Source organism: Sciurus carolinensis, chromosome 12 (assembly GCF_902686445.1).
Source record: "Sciurus carolinensis chromosome 12, mSciCar1.2, whole genome shotgun sequence".
Classification (NCBI taxonomy): domain Eukaryota; kingdom Metazoa; phylum Chordata; class Mammalia; order Rodentia; family Sciuridae; genus Sciurus; species Sciurus carolinensis.
In genome coordinates, this window is record NC_062224.1 from 44,737,165 (window position 1) to 44,760,460 (window position 23,296).

The 23,296-nt window shown below is 37.1% G+C and overlaps 2 protein-coding genes across 9 annotated transcripts in view; one reads left to right on the plus strand and one right to left on the minus strand.

Annotated features, from left to right (window-relative positions):
• LOC124962010 (ankyrin repeat domain-containing protein 26-like) overlaps positions 1–23,296 on the minus strand; it is a 96,987-nt gene that overhangs the window by 26,507 nt on the left and 47,184 nt on the right. For 7 of the 8 annotated variants that reach the window (XR_007104410.1, XM_047521084.1, XM_047521085.1 and 4 more), the window contains exons 4-8: positions 7,433–7,547; positions 7,109–7,282; positions 5,150–5,256; positions 3,602–3,739; positions 1,358–1,419 (exon numbers count right to left, since the gene is read on the minus strand). Coding sequence is in view for 7 of the 8 variants with exons in the window: in XM_047521084.1 (XP_047377040.1) it covers positions 1,358–1,419; positions 3,602–3,739; positions 5,150–5,256; positions 7,109–7,282; positions 7,433–7,547 (596 nt within the window). In the remaining variant the exon portion in view is untranslated. Of the gene's footprint in view, positions 1–1,357; positions 1,420–3,601; positions 3,740–5,149; positions 5,257–7,108; positions 7,283–7,432; positions 7,548–11,677; positions 11,806–23,296 lie in introns of all 8 variants that reach the window. The other variant, XM_047521087.1, reaches the window with a different exon arrangement.
• LOC124961875 (ATP synthase F(0) complex subunit C2, mitochondrial-like) lies at positions 819–1,210 on the plus strand (the record flags this gene model as incomplete). Its single annotated transcript, XM_047520931.1, has 1 exon — positions 819–1,210. A coding segment is annotated over one exon (351 nt), but the record flags the coding sequence as incomplete, so codon positions are not given.

Genomic DNA, 23,296 nt, shown 5'->3' on the forward strand with positions numbered 1-23,296 from the left:
TTCTCAAAGAATTTAACTTTAACCATCACCTAAATTTTTGATGTTTAAGATACACAAAGAAGTAATTAATTTTTAAAAATACACCTACTGATGCTAAAGTCACTGTATATTACAGCAAGACCTAGTTGCCATAACATCGGAAACAACTAAAGTTGAATGCAACAGGATATGTATATTAGTTCCTAATTTAAACATCTTGAAAATACACTAAACAAAGTTTGATTCTATTCTGAAGAGAAGAATCCATAAGATTCATAGAATACTTCATCCTATTGTGATGACACAAATCACTTGGCCTGTAGCATAGATAGTGGTGTCACAGTATCTCTTCACTAATTTTAATATATATACTGTGAAAACTAAAAGAAACTTTTGATTTTCCATGGACTATAATTGGCTAAAATGAAATTAATGAGACAACACAACTCATAAAACTCTTTCTTACTGATCTGAAAACATACAGGATTTCAGGACTAGAATGAAAATTTGGATATTTACTATAGAAAATATTGTTTCATCTTACAAATTTTAAACCTTACATTCTTAGGTCAAACTGAATTTAAAAACATTGAAAAAAACCACTGATTCATATTTACAAGAATAGAATTCATTCTGTGATATTTTAGTTTGCTCTTTTGTGGTTATAATATTGCTACACTTCCATTTTTATCTAGGTCAGTAGAACCAAGAGTAATTTACAGGGCTAGGATTGTGGCTCAGTGGCACAGTGCTTGCCTAGCACATGTGAAGCACTGGGTTCACAATCCTCATCACCACACACACACACACATACATACATACATACATACATACCACTATGTGCAGTGGTGCTGAACAGACCAGAGACACTAACATATGAGAGCTTCAGCAGCTTGGCAGTCCCATGTCCCCTGATTTCACTTATCCCTAGCTGCAGTTTCCAAACCAGCACCATTTCAAGGGACATCGACACAGCAGCCAAGTTCATTGGGGCTGGCGCTGCCACAGTTGGGGTGGCTGGCTTTGGGGCTGGGATTGGGACTGTATTTGGAAGTCTTATCATTGGTTATGCCAGGAACCCCTCTCTGAAGCAACAGCTCTTCTCCTACGCCATTCTGAGCTTTGCCCTCTCAGAGGCCATGGGGCTCTTTTGCCTGATGGTGGCCTTTCTCATCCTCTTCGCCATGTGAAGGAGCAGTCTCCACCTTGAATTCTTTCTCCCATATCTTGTCTACCCTGTATTTCCCTTTTCCCATACCTCTCTGGGCAGTCTGGGGAAAGTGGTTGGCTCAGGGTTTGGCAGAGGGAAGACAAATAAATACTGTATTATTAAGATGAAAAAAAAAAGTTATTAAGAGTAATTCCTGAACAGTCTTACCTGGGTATTTATTTTGAAACATTTCACGTTGCTTTTCTTCATATGCAACAGCTATTTCTTTACTGATATGTGCAAAAAAGTAATAAATAAAATTACTATTTTAATACTGATCTGGAAAACATTTAGCAAATATATCAAATGAATAAGACCAGATCACATAGTCAGATCTATTAACAGAACTTTATCACACACACTTCAAGTTTAAACATCAAGAAATATTTTTTAAGATAGTAATGAGAGGGCTGGGGAGATACCTCAGTTGGTAGAGTGCCTGCCTCGCAGGCACAAGGACCTGGGTTCAATCCCCAGCACCACAAAAAAAGAAAAAGAAAAAAAAAGATAGTAGTGAGAGGACAAAAAGGGAAAGTGTGGCAGACATAAATCAAAGATCTTATGGTTTTGCACATGATACTGGCACTTTCAATGAGGTCATGCTATCCATGACCTCCCGGGCCAGAAAGTACCCTGAACTTAGAAGCTCCAGCTTCTAAGCATCAGCCTATTGTTGTTAAACAAGTCATTTCCCTAAGTTTTCTTTCAACAATATGGATTTTACTGCTTCAGTTCACAGGCTGGAGATTTAATGGGATGTTATAAAACCATGCTCAGAGAAAGAGGAAAGCAAAATAATAATTTGTTCCCTATTCTGAAGTATATAGGAATTGCAAACACAAATCAAGCTGTGTTTTCCCTCATGTTCCAATACTGATGTACTCAGAAAGGAAAAAGTCCTAACTTGGGTCATCAGTTATTCTTTGATACTAGAATTTCAGAGAAGTCAGCTATGTAATAATTGGTAAATCAATTTATAAAGGTATCATCCCATTAAACAATATAATTGTCACCTGTGATTGAATCAATCAGTCATACCCAGGGCAGAAAAATAATAAATGTTCACACATGACTTGGACTATTCCTACTCTTTCCCTACCTATTCAAACTCTGTACCAGGAGCTCTTTTTTAGAATAATGCTTCATCTTCGCATTTACATCCAGTGACTTGGAATGCAAAACTCGGCTATATGTGGAAAGAGTACTGAAACATGATGAAGTTTAGCTCTCTTAAATTCAAGTTTTCTTCAATTTCATAAAATTGTGCTTCATGTCCTCCTCATGAGGATAATTTTAAAATATTTGAAAAAATCTGAGGGATATATACCATTGGGAGAGTTTCATTACTACAGGAAAATGATCGCTTGAGGGACAATTAGAATGATGGAACCCAACCCAGGGAAAGAAGATATTGCTCCTCCCATGACTAAAGAAAAAGTTCTCAACACATGCAAAGGCTCGTTGGGTGCAGATCTGGGGGCACAGAAGAAACACAGGAGTGATCACCTCCTGCAACATTAATGGAACCTATCTGAAGGTTTACAATGATGCCTCATAGCATAACTCAGCATCAAAGTCCCAAATAATTTGTCAGCTCCACGTAACTCTGACACTAAGTGGGAAAGGTCAGTTTCCTCACTGTATGTGGCTAAAATAAGAGCTCCAGATGCCAGTGCCTGTGATTCCACTTTGGGAATAGTGAGGAAGCATAAACAAACATGAATTCAAAAAGTGTCTAACTTTTAAGTCTATGCATGCATTACCATGAACAGTGAGGGGGTCAGGATCAGTTAGTGCAATCTGGCAGTAGAGGTTATTTTTTACCTAAATGCAAGAGAAACTTTCAAGAGCATCACTGTAACAGTAGTATCAAAGGAGTGATAATGATGTCCTTTTCCTCTACCCTACTTGTGAAAGTGGGTTGTTTTCCTTGACTAAAGGACAGCCTTAGCTTCTTGAAAAAATTAGGGGGGGTATGGTTGAAGGTACCAGCTCTTAACAGGAAATTCACAAGATTTATTACTAAATGTATCTAATTCAACATCAAATAGGTGACACTCTTGGAACCCCATGCACAGGGGTTCTGGATGATATCAGGATTCATAACAATAAGCTCTTCTAAGTCCTGAGGTAGGGCTTGGGTGTCTTGCAAGAAGAAGAGAACCTGCCTAACATGCCTGAGTCCCTAGTGTCAAACCCCAGCTCTTGCTTGGAACAAAGTTCTGAAAGAAAACTACAACCTTTGCAACGCCTGACTTCTCTAACTTTGTTTAGTAATCTTGGTTTCATGGCTGCTTTGCCAAATTACCAGAACTACCAGAATTCAGCTGAAACCTCATGTAGAAGGTGCAATTCTTGTAATGACTTCAATTCTCCTTTCAATATAAAGTAGCATTTCATGTAAACACTTACAGGTTATCGCTGCAATTGACTGCATAGGACAATGCAGTCCTACCAGAGTGATCTTTCAAACACACATCAACTCCTTTTTGCAGCAGCAGCCTGACTGTTCCTTTGCTTTTGTGTCCTGCTGCGAGCATCAGTGATGTTCTAAAAGAGTAGAGAAAGAACTTCACCTCAGGAACCCTAATGAAGTTATTCCAACAGCTCACCTGATCTATACTACCAGTTTCATATCTTGCCTGTCCCTGTAACATTAACCATTTGCACATGCAAACAGAAACAAACCTCTAGAGCGCTTCAGGGTTCATCTATGTACAAGAACTTCAGGGATAAAAGGAGGATACAGGAAGTGTCTTGACCCACTCGGGTCATACAGTGTAGAATTTACTAATTTAATGTCCTTTGGTGCTCTATGCTGAAGTCATTTATTTGAAATAGGGATGAACTGAAGAGAATGAGTCTCTACTATTTGCCTAGAATACAGTCTTGTGCTGTAATTCATAAACAGCTGAAAATCTAAGAAATAAAACTGAACTTCAGGATTAAAATTGGAATAAGTAATGATAGTAGTAATACACTGACAATATGTTTATAAGAATGAGAGTATGTTTATTAAAAATACAGTATTACAATGTTCATGTGAAAATAGTCTTCCTAATGCTGGTCATAGGTTTTTCATGTAATGATGGTGATAAAATATTGTAGGCTACAAACAATGTGCTATTGTATAAAACTTACAGCCACTTCACAGGGCTATATTATTCTTCTCACAACAGGAAACATATTTGTTGAAAGGTACTATTACCAAGGTAGTACAACTCTCATGTAAAAAGTAACAAGTAAGTAAACACAGTCTTGTGTAAACTGAATAGTCAACTATAACTATTCCCTTTGTTAAAAAAGTCTGACTTTTTTTCAGGGAAGCCAAAGATTAACCTGTTTAGGCTGTTGTTCTTAAATATCACCATTCCAATTAAGAATAACATCAAAATTTGTTAAGATTCAAAAAAGAAAAACAGGAACACCAGCAGATAACAGCAATCAAATGTCCTATAAAGACACACGAGTATCAATCTTTTTCATGAAAAGCAATTAAATTCAAACAGCATCCAAAAGACAAAATGATTGGGAACACTGCTTTAAACCTCAGAATGCTAAAGGCAAGTATAAAAGAAGCAGAGGTTTAAAAATCAGATGATAAGAATGGGAAATTCAATATTCAAATGCCAATGAAAAGTACCAATTTTAAAAGCTAATTGAAATACTATGAAATACCATTAACTAATTAGAAAAGCATAGTTGCAACAAAATCTGATGACGAATAACAAAACATCACTCTTCACTACAATGGTAAAAGAATAATGTTGTGTGGTGTTGTTGTGTTTCCCACCCTTAATAATTGATGACTGATGGTTTATGCTGAAAGTGCTTTCGATGTCCTAAACATGTAAGATAATCCACTTTTTCCCATTAATGGAACATTTCTGACTCATGTATTCTTACCATTTTACACCACACTAAGGTCAAAAGGAGCAGAAGAAAAGTAAAAGCCTGTACCTTCCATGATGATCCATTGTGTGGATGCTCGCTCCCATGTCCACTAGAAATTCTGTCATTTGCTGATTGTTTTCTTTCAGCGCAAGTAATAGTGGCGTGAGGCTGTCCTATAAGAAAACAGGAACACTTCAGAGTCACACAGGTGTAGATTGTGACAACTGAACTGGAAATCGTATAAAGGACCATAGGAAAATGAATTTATAATAAAGAGAGAAAACACACAGTAGCTCCTCCTCTTAGACCCTGCACTTTGACAAGTGCTGCTCCTTCCCTCTCAGGTGGCCCTTCCTTGCCTAAGGTGCCACAAGGACATTCAGTCATCTCTGCGACTCACTGGAAACACTGACTGACTCCAGAAAACTTCCTTTTACCATGGTACTATGCACTAATAGGATCGCTCCACACCTGACCAAGACCTGTTTGAGGGCAGGGGCTCTATCTTTGACTTGGAGAGAGAGGAACATAACATTTAGTAATAAAATGTTAAAGTATTTCTATTGAATGGAAGAGTTAGATGCTCATCTTCACAGCAGAGTTTCTCATTCTATACTCTGAAGTATACTTACTTTCCCAGAAGCACTGTACCAGAACAGAAAGATTATTTGAATACCTCTTTCTGAAATATTATAAAATGGTATATTCTACGGCCAGTGAGAAAGAAATCAAACATTTCTTAATGACTATGGGGCAACAATCATTGGTGGGAATCACTAATACATTAAGAATTAGAGTGTCAAGGAGCTCTAATGTCTGGGAGCTCTTAAATGATCATTTTCATTTCAGTTATAAATAAGATAGGCATGTACAGAAAATACTCCATGATTTTCCCAGGCAGGGGAAAAGTGGGAGACCTGTCGAGTAATAATGCCTAAGTGTCATGCTATCAAAAATAAAAATGAAAATCTCTCCCCCTTCCCAGTAAGGCATTACAGATTTCATAGAAGGGCTTCAACTCTTCTACAGGCAGCTCCCTCTGCCACAAATAGTCAACTTGACAGTCAATTATCTATCTGTCCCTCTTCTGTAGCACCTCCTCAACCTCACATCTGACTCCTCCTAAAATGAATCCCTGTGCATGTTTCCAAGTCTGAAAGTTTAATTCACAAACAAGGAATTCATATTTTCACAAATGTGAAAAGACCCTGTTTATATGCAAACGGAATTGGTTTTCAAAAGTCAACCAGACATTTTTCCTCTTTCCCCAACTACATAACTTTCTTTTTCATAATATTTCTCATTTCTTTTACTTGCCTTTTTCCCTAATTGAGACTAACCACTGAGAGATAAGTCATGTTTATAGTACTTGTCAACAGTAACAAAATTCTGCTTGCTTATCAAAGTCTTTTTATGGTTTGCATTTTAAGATCAAGCCCAATTCCAGACTGGGTGCAGAGGTACACTCCTGAAGTACCAGCTGCTGAGTAGCTTTGGGTAGGAGAATAAAAATTGAAAACCTCTCTGGGGATTTTAGCAAGACTTTGCCTCAAATAAAACTAAGAGAGGACTGCTCTCCAGTACACACAATATGTCAAAATTCATTTCACTCTCATGTATCACTACAAAGAACAAATTTAAAAAACAAATAAAAAAAGAATTAAAAACCATGAAAAAAATGACTGGCCATGTGCACAATGGTAACAACACCCCTGTGTTCTATCCCCAGCACCACACACACACACACACACACACACACACACACACACACAGAGTTGAAGCGTATTTCCAAGGCACATTCTGGCTCTCCTGCACTGTTTTACACTTATTGGAAAAAATCGGTTCATAAGGTTATTGGAAAAAATTACATCTAAAATTTCTCTTCTTTTATTAAGTATTTAACTTTAAAGGAAACTGTAACTTGCAGTACTTCTTTTAAAGGATAAATATTGAAATTGCCCATGTGTATCACTGTTAAAAGAAATGAATGTCAAATAATTGTAAATAAAGTTGATCTAAATATACCTTGTTTTTTGCTTCAATCATCGCCTTGTGCCTAAGCAGGTTTGCTGCTGTGCACGTGTTCTTACTGTAGACGGCATAGTGCAGGGCAGTGTTGCCACTGGCGTCCATCACATTTGGATCTGCATCAGACTGCAGCAAAATCATGGCACACTCCTCCGCCTGGAATTGTACAGCCTGTCAGGATTGCACCAAGGAAAGGATCGTCAGTTCCAAGAATTCAAGTTTAACATGCCACAGGTTTACCAACTAATCACATTTGAGTGAAAAACAAAATGCACCTTCATTCTAGAATTCTATTCAAACCCATCTTCAGCTACTATCTACCTTAATGAGTGCTGTGCTCTTGTCATCGTCACAGATGTTGACATCAGAATTCATCTTTATCAGGAGTGTCACCACTTTGGGCTGGTCATAGACACAGGCATAATGCAGAGCAGTCCTATGAAAATGAAAGGACTTTTCAGGAAGATGTACACACTATCACACAATTAAAAATCAGTCATAAATTGGAAATTAAAGTATGTTGAATGTCACATACTTCCTCCACTTCCCAAAAAGTATTCAATTATTTTCTGCAGAAACTATACTCTTTCTTAGGTTTTAGTACAGAAAATATCACCTATTGAAGGGACTGAGTGAGGGGCTGGAGCTATTGTGCTGAGGATACAACCCAGGACCTCACTCATGCTAAGCGGCATGGCATCCTTGAGGTACATACCCAGCTTACTCTAACAGAAATAAAAGAACATGGCCTTCACTGTCGGTAGAACCTCACTTGGGGTCTTACTTTAAGTTCTGTTACTGATTGGCTATTACCTAGCCTTTCTCTTTCTCTTTCCTCACCCATCAACTGGGAATCAAGAGTAGTTACCTAATAGGATACCAAAGTGATGCATAGGAGAGAATTTAGGACAATGATTTAGAAATTCCAGCAGAATTGAGAGTTAAATAACTGCATCTATTGTGGTTATCATGCTGTCTCCTACTTCACAATGATAATGTCTCCATGAAGTAAAATAATAAAAGTAGACCCACTGTGCAGATAATTTGAATAAAGTATTGCAATCAGTACAAGAGGCTCTTCTTATATTTGAATATCATCACTATTGGAATTTCACTTGGAATTCATGATATTCTACTGTTATATTTGGCAGCATTCATGAAATATTCTTCAAATTCAAAAGATCATCACAATCCATGGTGCCTTATGTTAAGTGAAACTGATACAAAGAAAACATCCATGAGACCTCCCCTCATAAGCTTGGCATTTGACTAAGTTTGGTAAAATCACAGTGTATGGAAAGGACTGAATAACAAGGACAAAAATAGAAATTTTCCTTTGAGTTTCAGGAAATGTTAAAGTGAATATAACTCGGGATTAAAATAAAAATGTAACTTATTTTATTTGATAGTTATTGAATACATGAAAACTTGATATTGCAAACTTTTAATGACCATCTTTAAGACTGTTATGTATTAACAAAATGTGTCAGTTTTCTTTTACAATTAACTACTTTCAGAAATGCCTTGTTTTGAAAGGAGTGAGGAAACATTTCAAGTGCAATTGAGTTATATCACTTCACTTTAGTATCTCACTTTGCTAGACTGGGCAGAGTGACATGATAGTTTTAATGATGGAAGGGTCCTGAGAAACAGGACAATCTGTCTGCTACCTAACACATGGTCAGATTATGTCTGGTGAATAAATGGATTGAAAAAAATCAAAGAGAATATGTGAGCTCAATATTTTTGACAATAAAATTTTCAAAATAAAATGTTTGAAATACTAATGAAAATTGACTTGTATTTGTTTTCTTCAATGTCCATAGTGATGCACATAAGTGATTCACATATTATCTTCACGTGTGTATTAAATTGGTACAAAGTAAAAGCATACAAATATGATAAAATATACCCATATTAAAATATGGAAGTAGAGATAAGGCGATTTCTTTTATTTCAGAGGTTAAAAGTTGGTAGTACATACCAAAGTGCAACCACACACGTGAAAACACAAAATTTAGAAAGCAAAATCTGATACATGCAAGATACATACACCTGCTCTTCCTGAGGGTTATTTCATTAGTAATATTCTTCTACTACAGCTCCTGAACTAAGCAGAAGTACCCAGAAACTTTTGATCACAGTTTACCATAGGGAAAGTCCAAAAACATGACCTCCAAAAATGTTAACATGCTGAATTACTATAATTTCTGGAGGCAAAATCAAAATGTAAAACAAAGAGAAAGATACTGAATACCCACACATTCTGGAAACAATCAAGAAATGCTTCCCCATTACGAAAAGGAAATGAAATTTTCAGTTATAATTCAAATGTCTGCAAATGATGATTCATTAAACATTCTGTATGTATTTTTGGTAACATGAGACCACAGTCAATTAGTGTGTACATGAAAAAAACTGATTTTTTTCTCAATTGATACACAAAATACATAGTCCCACTTCAGTCCATGTCTATGGCACCTTCAAACATCACCTATTTTTGCTTCTGACAGATGCACTCCAAATAGGTTATTAAGTCTAATGGATTTTCATAATACATTGGTATTTGAAGCTTTGTAGACAAATACATTGTAAATATTTTGAAAGTGCATTGATTTAGCTGCAATTTGCTGACATACAGGGCATTTTGATTTTTATTTTGGTGAACTGAACTTCAGAATGCTTCCTCTTAGCCTTGAGGTTTGGCTCCACCTGTGAGTCTAGCAAGGCGCTCCCTTGGGTCAATCCTCCCTTTTCCAAAAAGAAGAGAAAACAAAGGATTTGGCTACTCAACAGCATGGTGAGGCAGTACCCCTTCCAAAAACTGCAGCACCCAGAGGCTGAGGAGGTCAAAGGGCAAGAAAGTCAAATATCTCAGGGAGGGGAGATCCCCATTCTCCGTGTTCTCCCCCTGGGCACAGCCTGGAAGTTGCTCACCTGGTCCACATATTCCCCTGCCAGCTACTCTGGCCCCTTGAAAGTGGGTTCCAGCCCAATTGACCTACCGGTTCTTCTCATCCCTCTCATTGATTCCACTGATTCCACTGTCTCCACGACGGAGCATTCGCTCCACTTTTGACACGTTACCGACAGTCACAGCCTTCAGGACACTATTTCCAGGGACATACCCCGACTGGTACCTCCTGGAGTGACCTCTGTGACACCGTCGCCCAAAGCCCAGGCACTCCATTTTAGTGCCAGGAGAGGAGCCCTAAGGCCCCTGCTCCCGAGTCTGCAAGCGCCAGGGAGGGACTCAGAGTTGAGACGCCCTTCCTCCAGACTCAATGAAAGTCTCCCCTTCAATCTACAACAATTCCAACCAAGTCAGCCAAGCGAGTCTGCTCACAGCACCCCAAAGGGAAAAGCTCCACAGTTCGCCAGCTGGCCACTAGGAAACAGTTGTTGCCAGGCTCATTCCAGATGCCAGAGCGCGCCCCCTTACACCATTCTGATTGGCTGGGCTGTGGATGGTTCCTCAGCACGTGCATGTGCGAGGCCTTGGGCGGGGCCAGCACCTGCACAGTTTTCTTTCAAATGTCAAACTTCATTGGCAGTTGTCCTGAGTGTTCCAGACATTCTCAGGACAGGCTTGCGCCTTGGGGAAAGCAGCCTTTGTGCCTGGGTGGGCTCGAGGTAGGGTGTCTGTCTTGGTAAAGTTTTATTCAAATGTAGCCATGTTCCTACATTCATAAATTGATAAAACTGTTATGTTACTATGGCAGAGCTGAATACTTTAATGTACATCTCTTCAACATTAACAGTCTCCTTTTACTTTTATTTTTTGGTTCCGGGGATTAAATACACATGTGCTTTACCACTGAGCTACAGCCCAAGTCATTCTTATTTTGACACCAGGTCTTGCTAAGGTCTATTTAGGGCCTCACTAAGTGGTTGAGGCTGGCCTTGAACTTGTGATCCTCTTCCCTCAGCTTTCCAAGTCCCTAGGAGTACAGGTATGCACCACCACACTTGGCTAACATCCTCCTTCTATAATCACTAACCTCAGAAAAGATGAACAGAAATTTTCAATTGTGCAGAAGCAGAACATTGATCAAAGTGTCATTTTTACATTCTCAGTATTTCAAATCATTTTTAAACTTTTACATGTAACTTTTAATACTTATTTAAAGGACAAAACTATTCTTTTAACTATGGAAAAAATATCACAAAAAATCTGTGTGGTTTTCTTTAGAAATGGAAAATTTCACTTTAGAAACACAACTTTATGTTTATTCCTGGCCCAAGACGGAGACACAAAAACTGAGTACAGAATTTCTAACTTCAATCTGCTTCCCCAAAATTCCCTAATATGCTCACTCTTGGCTCAAGGTATATTATATTCTAAAAAGGCCAATGTAGATTAATAGGTATTATGCAATCATTTTTTCTGGCGTATTATAGTTGTACATAATGAGGGACTTATTGTTACATATCTGTACATGCACACAATATAACAGTATAATTTGACATCACTCTCCAGCACTTCCCCCTCCTATCCTTCCTCCCATCCTTTGGTCCCTGTCCTCTACTGATCCCCCTTTGATTTCAAATAAGTTCACAACCCACCTTTGTCTTTTTCTTCTCTAGCTTCTGCACAGGAGAGAAAACATGTCCCAAATAAGTTTGGCTTATTTATCGTAACACAATGGTCGCTAGTTCCATTCATTTTCCTGCCAATGGCATAATAATAAATGCTGGAAAGAATGTGGAGAAAAATGAACATTTTACACTATTGGTGGAATTGTAAAATTAATAACCACTTTGGAAATCATTATGGAGGTTCCTCAAAAAGACTAGTAATTTTTGTTTAGGATTGAGTAAGACTCAATTGTGTATATATACCACATTTTGTTTATCCATTTATCTGTTATAAGACACCTAGGTTGGTCCCAAAGTTTGGCTTTAATTCTTTAGGATAAATAACAAGGACCAGAATAGCTGGGTTGTTATGGTGGTTCCATGCCTAGTCCTTCTAAGGAATCTCCATGCTGATTTCCACAGTGGTCATGCTAATTTACAGTTCCTAATTTACACTGTAAAAGTGTTCTTTTTTCTTATTATTCTTGTCAAATGCCATTCTGATTTGTGAGATGAAATCTCAGTGTAGTTTTGATTTGCATTTCCCTAATTGCTAATAAAGGTGAATATTTTTTCATACACTTTTTGGCATTTGTACTTCCTCTTTTGAGAACAGTCTGTTTAATTCATTTGCCCACTTATTTGATTTTTTGGTGCAAACTTTTGAGTTCTTTATATATTCCAGATATTAATTCTTGATCAGAAAAATAGCTAGCAAAATTTTTCTCCCATATTGTAGGTTATCTCTTCATAATCCCAATTATTTAAGTAACCAGTTTTTAAATCAAATAAGTCCCTAAGTAACACTTGTCACTGCCTGCATTACCTAAATCCTGCTGGAACACACTACATAGTTCCATGATGCCTCCTACATGCTTCCACAAGGTGAGTCATTCTCTGCTGGTATCTTAGTAACCCGGAAGTCAAAAATGTCTACTTGAATAAAAACTTTCTTACGGCAGGTAAGGGAAAGCAATGAAAATAATACACTCTTCTCTTTAGATATCTAATATTGATTCCTAATTATGCTTCTGTCAAAAGATATGCTCCTTGCTCACCACACACATACAAGCTTGCACAATACATGGTACTTAGCTAATGCCTAAGAAGTACATGAATTAAATAAACCTGAAATTATAGTTTTTGCATTTTCTTCTTTTCCTTCAGTGTTTCTTCTTCTGGTCCAAATAAAAAATGATTAAAATATTTAATCAATATGTATAAATAAAGAATTGTTTGTTCATGTTGGGTATTCAAAACTTTTCTTTCATTTGATGGGTGTAAACTTTTCTAAAACACAGGGAAGACTCTGAAGCTTCTATTTGCAAACATCCTGCCTTGTTATGGCCTCAGAAAAAGTGCTTACAGAGACAACATAGCCTCACATCATTTCATGTAATTAAATTTCACCTTTACTACTTCAGACACATAATTCTATAACTTTTACATTTCTATACTGAACTGCTAAGTAAATTATACTTCCTAAATAAATACAAAAATAGGTTTTAACCAATTTTCTTCTTTTTTTGATGAAAATTTCAAAAACAGCTCTATCTATATGAGAACAAAGTAACAAGAAAACATGTATATGTAGCAATAGAAAGCATTTATACAGTACATTTTATGAACTGGGCACTGTTTTAAGGAATTATGTTAATTAATTTAATCGTCATTAAAACTATATGAAATAGATACTACTATTTTCCCCATTTTACAAATGGGAAAATAGTTTCGGAAACGTTCAGTTATTTGACGAAGATCAGACAATAGAAAGTTATCAATCTGGACTTTGAACCCAGGCTACCTGACTTCAGAATCTCTGCTTTCAGTCTCTCTTGTACTATTTCACCTCTATGCTCTACTAAGATGTTAAAAAAATTATCAAAACTCTAAATATACCATAAAGTTTAAAATTTAATGTTTACAAATGGTTAGCAGTTGTAAGCTATAAAAAGTAAACTATACCAAAATTCAAACCTCTGCAGACTGGACTAGAAAACAAGAAAAGAACTTGAGTTAGTGAATAAATTATTCCCATTTGAGCACATATATAACAATTAGGAAGGAGTATTAAGAAGTCATACTCTCTAATACCCAGATAGAATAAAGTAACAGAGGTGTGGTGGCACATGCTCATAGTCCCAGCTACTTGGGAGACTGAAACCAGAGGATCACAAGCTTAAGACCAGACTTAGCAACTTCGTGGGAACCTGTCCTATGGTTTGGATGTGAGGTATTCCTTAATAGCTCATGTATGAGACAATGAAAGACATTTGAAGGTGAATGAGGGGGTTGTGAGAGGCCTTAACCCAATTGGTGAATTAATCCCCCATGGGATTAACTGGTAACTGAAGGTAGGTAGGGTGAGGCTGGAGGAGGTGGCTGGGAGGTGGGGGACATAACTTTGAGGTATATATTTTGTATCGGGCAAGTGAAGCCAGTGTCTGTCTCTCTCTGATTACTGATCATCATGTGAGCATGATATTCTGCCATGACATTCTGCCTCACCTCCAGCCCCAAGGAGTGGAGCTGGCTGTCTAAGGACTGAGACCTATAAAACCATGAGCCCCCAAATAAACTTTTCCTCCTCCAAAATAGGCCTACAGTCACAAAAGGGAAGAAGTTGACTAAATCAACCTGCCTCAAAATAAAAAGGGGTGAGGGCATAAAGCACCAATGGGCTCAAGCCTTAGTACTATGGAAAAAAAAAAAGAAGTAAAAGATGAAATCCCTTTCCTTGGAAGCTTTACAACTTGGGTATGGAAGCAAGACTCAAAAATGTATATCATATCAGTTTCCATAAGAATATTAAAACTGACAAAGGAATAATCATCAAATATAATATAAATTAATAATATAATTTAACATGCCATATCATATTTAAAAAACAAAAACTTGGGCTAGAGTTGTGGCTCAGTGATAGAGCGCTCATCTTGCATGCGTGAGGCACTGGGTTCAAACCTCAGCACCTAGTAAAAATAAATAAAAGTACTGTGTCCACCTATAACTAAAAGAAAATTTAAAAAAAATAAAAACTGATGTAAAATTGTAATAACCAGTAATATTCTATCTTTTGACTGAAAAACAGAAATAATTGTGCTGGGCCCATGGGTCTATTAGATCGTATACTGGGGATTGAATCTGAGGGCTTCCTACCACTGAGGCACAATTCCAGACCTTCTGTTTTGAGACAGGGTCTCACCAAAATGCGAAGGCTGACCTCAAACTTGTGATCCTCCTGCTTCCTCATCCCAAGCAGCTGGAATTACAGGTGTGTGCCTCCACACCAGGCTGATTTTAAGACTTTTTCCTTACTTCCTTAAAATTTTTGTAGGTTCTGAAAGACAGATCTCAAATAGAAATCCACCAAGTTTTTCTTGCAATGAGAGTTCCTTTAGCAATAACAAAAACAACATTTATTAAACATTTGCCAAAGCACTTATTAATCTTGTTAACTCTCTCAAAGTTCTAGAATTTAAATAATGCCTTTTCATGAGGAAGTTGCTAAACCAAGATTGAAGCCAGGTCTATTTGATTCCAAAGTCCAGTCTATTACTCACTACCTGTATTGTTCCATCAAGATCAGAAGTGTGAGTAATCATTTCTTAGAGTTGTTTAAAAACTGCTTTTGATCTGGGTGTGGTGGTACACACCTGTAATCCTAGCAACTCAGGAGGCTGAGGCAGGAATTTCACAAATCAAAGGCCAGCCTCAGCAACTAAGACCCTGTCTCAAAATAAAAAGGGTGTGTATGTGTTGGGGCGGGGCAGGCAGTTAGCTCATTGCTAAAATGCCCCTGGGGTTGATCCCCAGCACTGTAATAATAAGAACAACAAGAGCTCTTGGTACCATAGGGCAAAATTTTTTCATAACTAAGAACTGGGACATACTCTCTCCCTATAGCTGCAAAACAGAAAAATGCTATCAAGAAACATTGATTGGGCTGCAGAGATAGCTCAGTTGGTAGAGAGCTTGACTTGCAAGTAGGAGGCCCTGGGTTCAATCCCCAGGATAGGCAAAAAAAAAAAAAAAAAAGAAAGGAAACACTGATTACTGGGTTAGGGATGTTGTTTAGTGGTAAACTGCTTGCCTAACAGATCTGTGAGGCTTCTGGTTCAATCCCCAGTACCACAAAATTTAATTAATTAAAAAGAAACACTGGGGTTGGGATTATAGCTCAGTAATAGAGAGCTTGCCTGGCACATGTGAGGCACTGGGTTCAATCCTCACCACACATTAAAAAATAAATAAATAAATAAAATCAACTTATTGTGTCCATCTACAACTAAAAAATGTTTTTAAAAAACCCACTACGTGCTACTACATCTTTTCACTTAATTTTAAGTTTGCTTACCTTTTAGTAAAACACCTGAGAAGACTTTTAATTTTTCTTTACAAAAAATGTCTCGCAAGGCATGAAGTAATCAATAAGTATTTCAAATAAATAATGCTCTCCTCCCTGAGCATGGCAATCATATGGCCAGTTCAAATTTCAAATATTCTCTCCTACTGCCCCCAGAAATACATTCTCACTTCTCCTACCCAGCAGAATTAATGTTCTTATTTTTGATTTTGGAAAACATGGTTGCCACATCCACAGCACTACCAAAAATCCAAGCTCAAAATGTTTCTACCTTTCCAACCTATAGTACTATGCAAATTAAAAGCAATAGTAACAAAAACGGCATGGTATTGGTACCAAAATAGACAGGTAGATCAATGGTACAGAATAGAGGACATGGACACAAACCCAAATAAATACAATTTTCTCATACTAGAAAAAGGTTCCAAAAATATGCAATGGAGAAAAGATAGCCTCTTCAACAAATGGTGCTGGGAAAACTGGAAAACCATATGCAATAGAATGAAATTAAACCCCTATCTCTCACCCTACGCAAAACTCAACTCAAAATGGATCAAGGACCTCGGAATCAGACCAGAGACCCTGCATCTTATAGAAGAAAAAGTAGGTCCAAATCTTCAACTTGTTGGCTTAGGATCAGACTTCCTTAACAGGACTCCCATAGCACAAGAAATAAAAGCAAGAATCAACAACTGGGATAGAGTCAAACTAAAAACTTTCTCTCAGCAAAGGAAACTATCAGCAATGTGAAGAGAGAGACTACAGAGTGGGAGAATATCTTTGCCAACCATACCTCAGATAGAGCGCTAATTTCCAGAATCTATAAAGAACTCAAAAAACTCTACACGAAGAATACAAATAATCCAATCAACAAATGGGCTAAGGAAATGAACAGACACTTCACAGAAGATGTACAAGTAATCAACAGATATATGAAAAAATGTTCAACATCCCTAGTAATAAGGTAAATGCAAATCAAAACCACCCTAAGATTTCATCTCACCCCAATTAGAATGGCGATTATCAAGAATACAAGCAACAATAGGTGTTGGCAAGGATGTGGTGAAAAAGAAACACTCATACATTGCTGGTGGGTTTGCAAATTAGTGCAGCCACTCTGGAAAGCAGTGTGGAGATTCCTCAGAAAGCCTGGAATGGAAACACCATTTACCCAGCTATCCCACTCCTTGGCCTATACCCAAAGGACTTAAAATCAGCATACTACAGAGATACAGCCACATCAATGTTCATTGCTGCTCAATTCACCATAGCCAGATGTGGAACCAACCTAGATGCCCTTCAGTTGATGAATGGATAAAGAAACTGTGGCATATATATACAATGGAATATTACTCCGCAATGAAGAATGATAAAATTATGGCATTTGTAGGCAAATGGATGAAATTGGAGAATATCATGCTAAGTGAGATAAGCCAATCTCAAAAAACTAAAGGATGAATGATCTCGCTGATAAGCGGATGAGGACATATAATGGGGGGTGGGAGGGGTTAGCATTAGGTTTAGGGTTAGGTTTAGGGTTAGGGATAAGGATAGCGGTAAGAATGAAGGAAAGAAGGACTGTATAGAGGGAAAAAGAGGGGTGGGAGGGGTGGGGGGGAAGGAAAAAATAAACATCATTGCCCTACCTTTCCAACCTATAGTACTATGCAAATTAAAAGCAAAATGATTAGCTTGCAAAACTGAGAACTGCCAGTAAAAAGATGACTCTATACGTGGAGTCATCCAACTTATTACCAGTATGAGGCAATCGGTAGTTCTCAGTAAAACACAGCAATAATTCTGCACATTAATTTTCATGGTTCTTCAGTATTTCAAAGCATAAAAAGCATCACTGGGGAATTATAAAATTAGCTACCAAGACACACACCCCCACCACCAATTTCTTTTTAAAACTGAATTGTAAACACATTTCTCACTTCTCTCTGCTCCCAAGGTGAGGGGCAGGATCCCTTCCCATCAATAGTGGTTCAATTACAATTTCTAAAACAAGGGGGAAGCAGAATGAATTGTCCACTAAGCACCTTTCAGCTAGACTTCATGCTTAGTTGTTTACGAGATTTTAAAGAGTTACTACTTACATAAGAAAAGGCTACTACATAGAAAGATAAAGGCCAGATGGAAGTTCTCAGTTCAAACAAGGTGGCACAAAAAGAAAGGTAAAATTCAGAAGGTAGAGTACCATAAAATATGATTGAGTTTGCAATTATGGGATTTGAAATAAACATCAATAAGAAACATTCTTAATTAAGAGTTCACAGAATCAGAGAAACAAGTGTAAGGAAAACAAGATTTTTGTTCAGATGTATTTTTTTATCAGATGAAAATAAAGGTAAACATCTATATTCAAAATACTTACTAGTCAGAGTCTATGTAACCAAAACTGCTACTTACACTTTTTCAACATTTGTTTTCATTTTAGGGGAACTGGGGAAAATTATACATCTTAGTATAATTTTTTGTTTAAATATTTTTCTTTGTTGTTGGTAAACCTTATTTGTATATGGTGCTGAGAATTGAACACAGTGCCTCACATATGCTAGGTAAGTGCTCTACCACTGAGTCACAACCCCAGTCCCTTAGCATAATTTTTTCCTCCAAAAGTAACATTAATATTTCTTTGAAGACACTACAAATAACAACACTTTTATACAAAGAGAACTAATGGTAAAAAATAATGAAGACTACAAAACCCTGATTTCTCAAACTGACTCCATAATCTTACTTTTGCTAAGAGCAGAGAGCAGACTAAAATACATGAAACTATGAGCTCTTTGGGGGCAGAAATTAGGGAAGGCTTTGGAACTTATCTGGCAGAGTAACAAAAATACCAGGTCAAAATATTTCTAACTCTCCAACTAAGTTTGCTGTACAAAATAAATACAGGATGACTAACACAGCAAAGGTGTGCTCTACTAGGAATAAACTAATAAACCCTTAAGAAATAGTGAAAAAAAATAGATCTTGGATATGTCTTATTAAGAGAAATTCAAATAGGCAAAAAATTCTGTCCCCTAGGAAAACTGCTTGAGGAAGTTTCACTGCACTAAGAAATATTTACTCCCTTCTACAATGAAAACTATACAATACTGATGAAAGAAATTTACTAGGACACTCACACAAAATGGAGAGACCTCCCATGTTAATGATTGAAAAAAATCAATATTGCTAAAATATCTGTATTACCCAAAGTGATCCACAGACCTGATGTAATATCTATAAAAATACCAGACATTCTACATAGAACTAGGGGGAAATCAAAATTTCATAAGGGACCACAAAACACACAAGAATAAAGCAGGAGTTTTACACTGATTTCAAAAGATATAATAAAGTTGCAGTAATCAAAACAGCAGGGCATTGCTATTAAAATAGACACAAAGTCCAATGGAACAAAACAGAGCCCAGAAATAAACCCACACATCCACAGCTAACAAATCTTTGACAAAGGTGCTAAGAATACACACTTCAATACATGGTGATGGAAAACTGGATATTCACATCCAGAAAAATGAAACTAGACCTCTATCTCCCAGTTTCAAAGAAAGCAATTCAGCTAGTCACACTGGTGCATGCCTACAATCCCAGCAACCAGGATTCCAAGTTCAAGACAACTTAGAACCTGTCTCAAACATAAAACATAAAAAAAAAATGGGCTCGGGATGTGGCTCAGTGCCCCCTGGGTTCAAAACTCAAAATGGAGTAAGGACTTAAATATCAGAATTAAAACTGAGACTGGGGAGTAGCTCAGTGCTCAAATGCTTGCCTAGCATGTGTGATGCTCTGGTTTGACCACTAGTACCAAAAAAAAAAAAAAAAGAAGAAGAAAAAAAAAAAAGGAAAACTACAAAACTAGAAAAAAGAAAGCACAGGAAAAATGCTTCAGGATATTGGAATGGGAAAGAATTTAAAGATAAGACCCCCAAAAGCAAAAATGGCAACCGGAACTACATCATATTAAAAAGTCTCTGCATAGCAAGGAAAACAATCGATCAAGTGAGAAGAGATAACCTACAGAATGGGAGAAAATATTTGCAAACTATACACCTTATAAGAGGTCAATATCGAGAAATATACAAAGGGGAAAAAATCCCAAATAAAACAATTTAAAATAGGCAATAGACCTAAATATTTCCCAAAGTAAGATGTACAAATGGCAAATAGGTATATAAAAGTAAGTCAACATCACTAATGGCCAGGGAAATGCAAAATAAAAACACAATAAGATATAACCTCACTTCCAATAGAATAACTCTTGTCAAAAAGAGAAGAGAAAAAGTGGAAAGACACACAGAGAGAGAGAGAGAGAGAGAGAGAGAGAGAGAGAGAGATAACAGCCAGCCTTGTGGCATATGCCTGTAACCCTGGCAACTCAGGAGGCTGAGGTGGGAGCATCTCAAGTTTGAGGCTAGCCTCAACAATTCAGTGAGACTGTTTCCAAAAAGAAAAAAGAAAAAAAAAAAAAGAGCAGGGGATATGGCTCACTATTTAAGCATCCCTGGGTTCAATCCCAAGAATCACAAAAAAAAAAGAAAAGAGCAAGTGGTGTTGAGGATGAGTAGAGAGAACCCTTATGCACTGTTGCTAGGAATACAAATAAGTACAGCTATATTGAAAGCAACATGGAGGTTTCTCAAAAAATTAAAAATAAAACTACAATATGATCTGGCAATTGCACTCCGGGTACATACCCAAAGTACATACTGAAATCAGTATATTGAAGACATATCTGCACTCCCATGCTTAATATTAGTCACAATGTTCAACATACTGAACAGAAATGTAAACCAACAGATAAAATAGCTAAAGAAAATGTGGGATATACATACACAACAGAATACTACTTCAGCCATAAAAAGGACAGCCTGCTATATGTAGCTACAAGGATGAACCTAGATGACATTACGTTAAGTGAAATAAACCAATTGCAGAAGGAAAATTACCACATGAACTAACTTGTGTGTGGAATCTTAAAAGAAATGATCTCATAGAAGTTGAGAGTAGACATCTGGGTGCTGTAATGCAAATCTGTAGTCCCAACACTAAGGAATCTGAGGAGGGAGGACCCTGCTAGTCCCAGAGTTCCAGACCAGCCTGGGCAACAAAGCAAGACAATGAGAGGGAGGAAGGAAATTAAAAGAACAACAACAAAACAGGAATGGAGAGTAGAACAGTGGTTACCAGAGGCTGGGATGAGTACGGGGTGAGAAGCATGAGTGAAGGTTAATCAATGGGCATTAAGCTATAGTTAAGAGAAAATAAGTTTTGCTATTCTATTAAACAGTAGTAATGGAGACTACAGATAACAATGTACTGCGCATTTCAAAAAAGCAAGAAGATAGGATTTTTTGAATGTTTTCACCACAAAGAAATGATGAATGTTTAAGTAGACATGTTTACCTGACGTGAATATTATACTATACACAAACACCACCGTAATTCATATATATGTACAATTTTATGGGCCAATTAGGTAAAAAAAGAACTAAAAGAATATTTATTTACCTAAGACTTACATGAATTATAACCTTGCCCAAACTTGCTTCACATTTTAGTTCAACAGGCTACACAAATGAGGAGAAATGGGGCCAATTCATCTCATGTCAAGAAGGCTAGAAAAGTTCTATTACTAATTAAGGTTAACGTCTCTCACAGTGTCCATTATGCTGGAGGAAGAACCAAAACAGTAAGCCGTTTTCAAACTTTTCATTTTCCAGCGTCAGCACACACACACAAACGTTTAAAACAGTCTGACCCAAAATTACAGGAAATCTTTTCTTCCTCTTTCCATCCCTACTGGAGACAAGGTCTTTCACTTCTTGTCATTCTATTTTTGCATATTCAGGGTTTTCACTTTTTTTTTTTGGTACCAGGCATTGAACCTGACCCAAGGGCACTTAACCACTGAGCCACACCCCCAGCCCCATTTGTATTTTATTAGAGACAGGGTCTTGCTGAGTTGCTGAGGCTGGCTTTGAACTCAAGATCCTCCTACCTCAGCCTCCCAAGTCTCTGGGATTACAGGTCTATGCCACCATTCCCAACTCATTTTCACATCTTGATTGTGGGAATGTGCCTTTATGTATAATAACTTTTGATATAACAACCTATTTCTAAATCAGAAAATCTATAATACTTGGATATTACCATAGTTCAAAATATTACTATGTTTACAACCAAAAAAATTAGATTGGTTAAAAGACCACTTACTATATTAACTGACATAGATTTTTTTAAAAACATTCACCTGCCTCTATAACTGTAAAGAGTCATTCTGTTAAATATCAAAGTATTTCACCAGTCTTTAAAATATTCTATTTAAATTTAAAAATTAATTTATGTATTAACATATGTACATATACATATTTATATACTGGGGAGGATTTGACCCAGGGGTACACTACCACTGAACTACATCCTCAGTCCTCTTCCTCCTCTTTTTTTTTTTTTTTTTTTTTCCTGAGACAGGATCTTGCTAAGTAGCTCAGGCTAGCCTCAAACTTATGATCCTCCTGCCTCAGCCTCCCAAGTCACTGAGAATACGGGCATGAACCACACAACCAAAAATTTTATTATGATCAACAAGTAAGTCACTGATATTTTACTCCAAACATACTACATGAAGGGATTAGATTCTAAGGAGAACCATTTTGCAAGGCCCCAATAAAATGCCACTTTACCTCATCAAATGCATAACCCTTTCAACCAGTATAGCAATTCTTCTTGGTCCCAGAGGTGCTCCATGACCCCGCCTTTGAGGGAGAGGTGCTGGGGACCTTGCACATGCCAGGCACTCATTTTACCACTGAGCTACACACCCAGCCCCACCTTTGACTCTTAAAAATTACTTAGAACCCCGATGAGCTTTTGTCCTTGTAGGTTAGATCTACTGTGCCTTAGATTAGAAATTAAGAAATCATAAAATTATTAATTTATAAACCCATTACATTTAACACATATTTAGAAAAATGATAATTCCCCCCAAATATTACTGACATACATGGCATTACTTGTATTTTACAGATCTCTTTATTGCCTGGATTCTCTTTGTCTACATTCAATCTGTTGCAATATGCTGTTTGAGTTGAAGTACATAAAGAAACAATAGCCTTATGATGATATGTACATAGAGAGGGGAAAGGTATTCTAATTGCCTTTTCATATAATTATGTTTGTCTTCTCTGAAATGCCATCAAACTTGACAGAAAACTACCAAAATTGGTAGT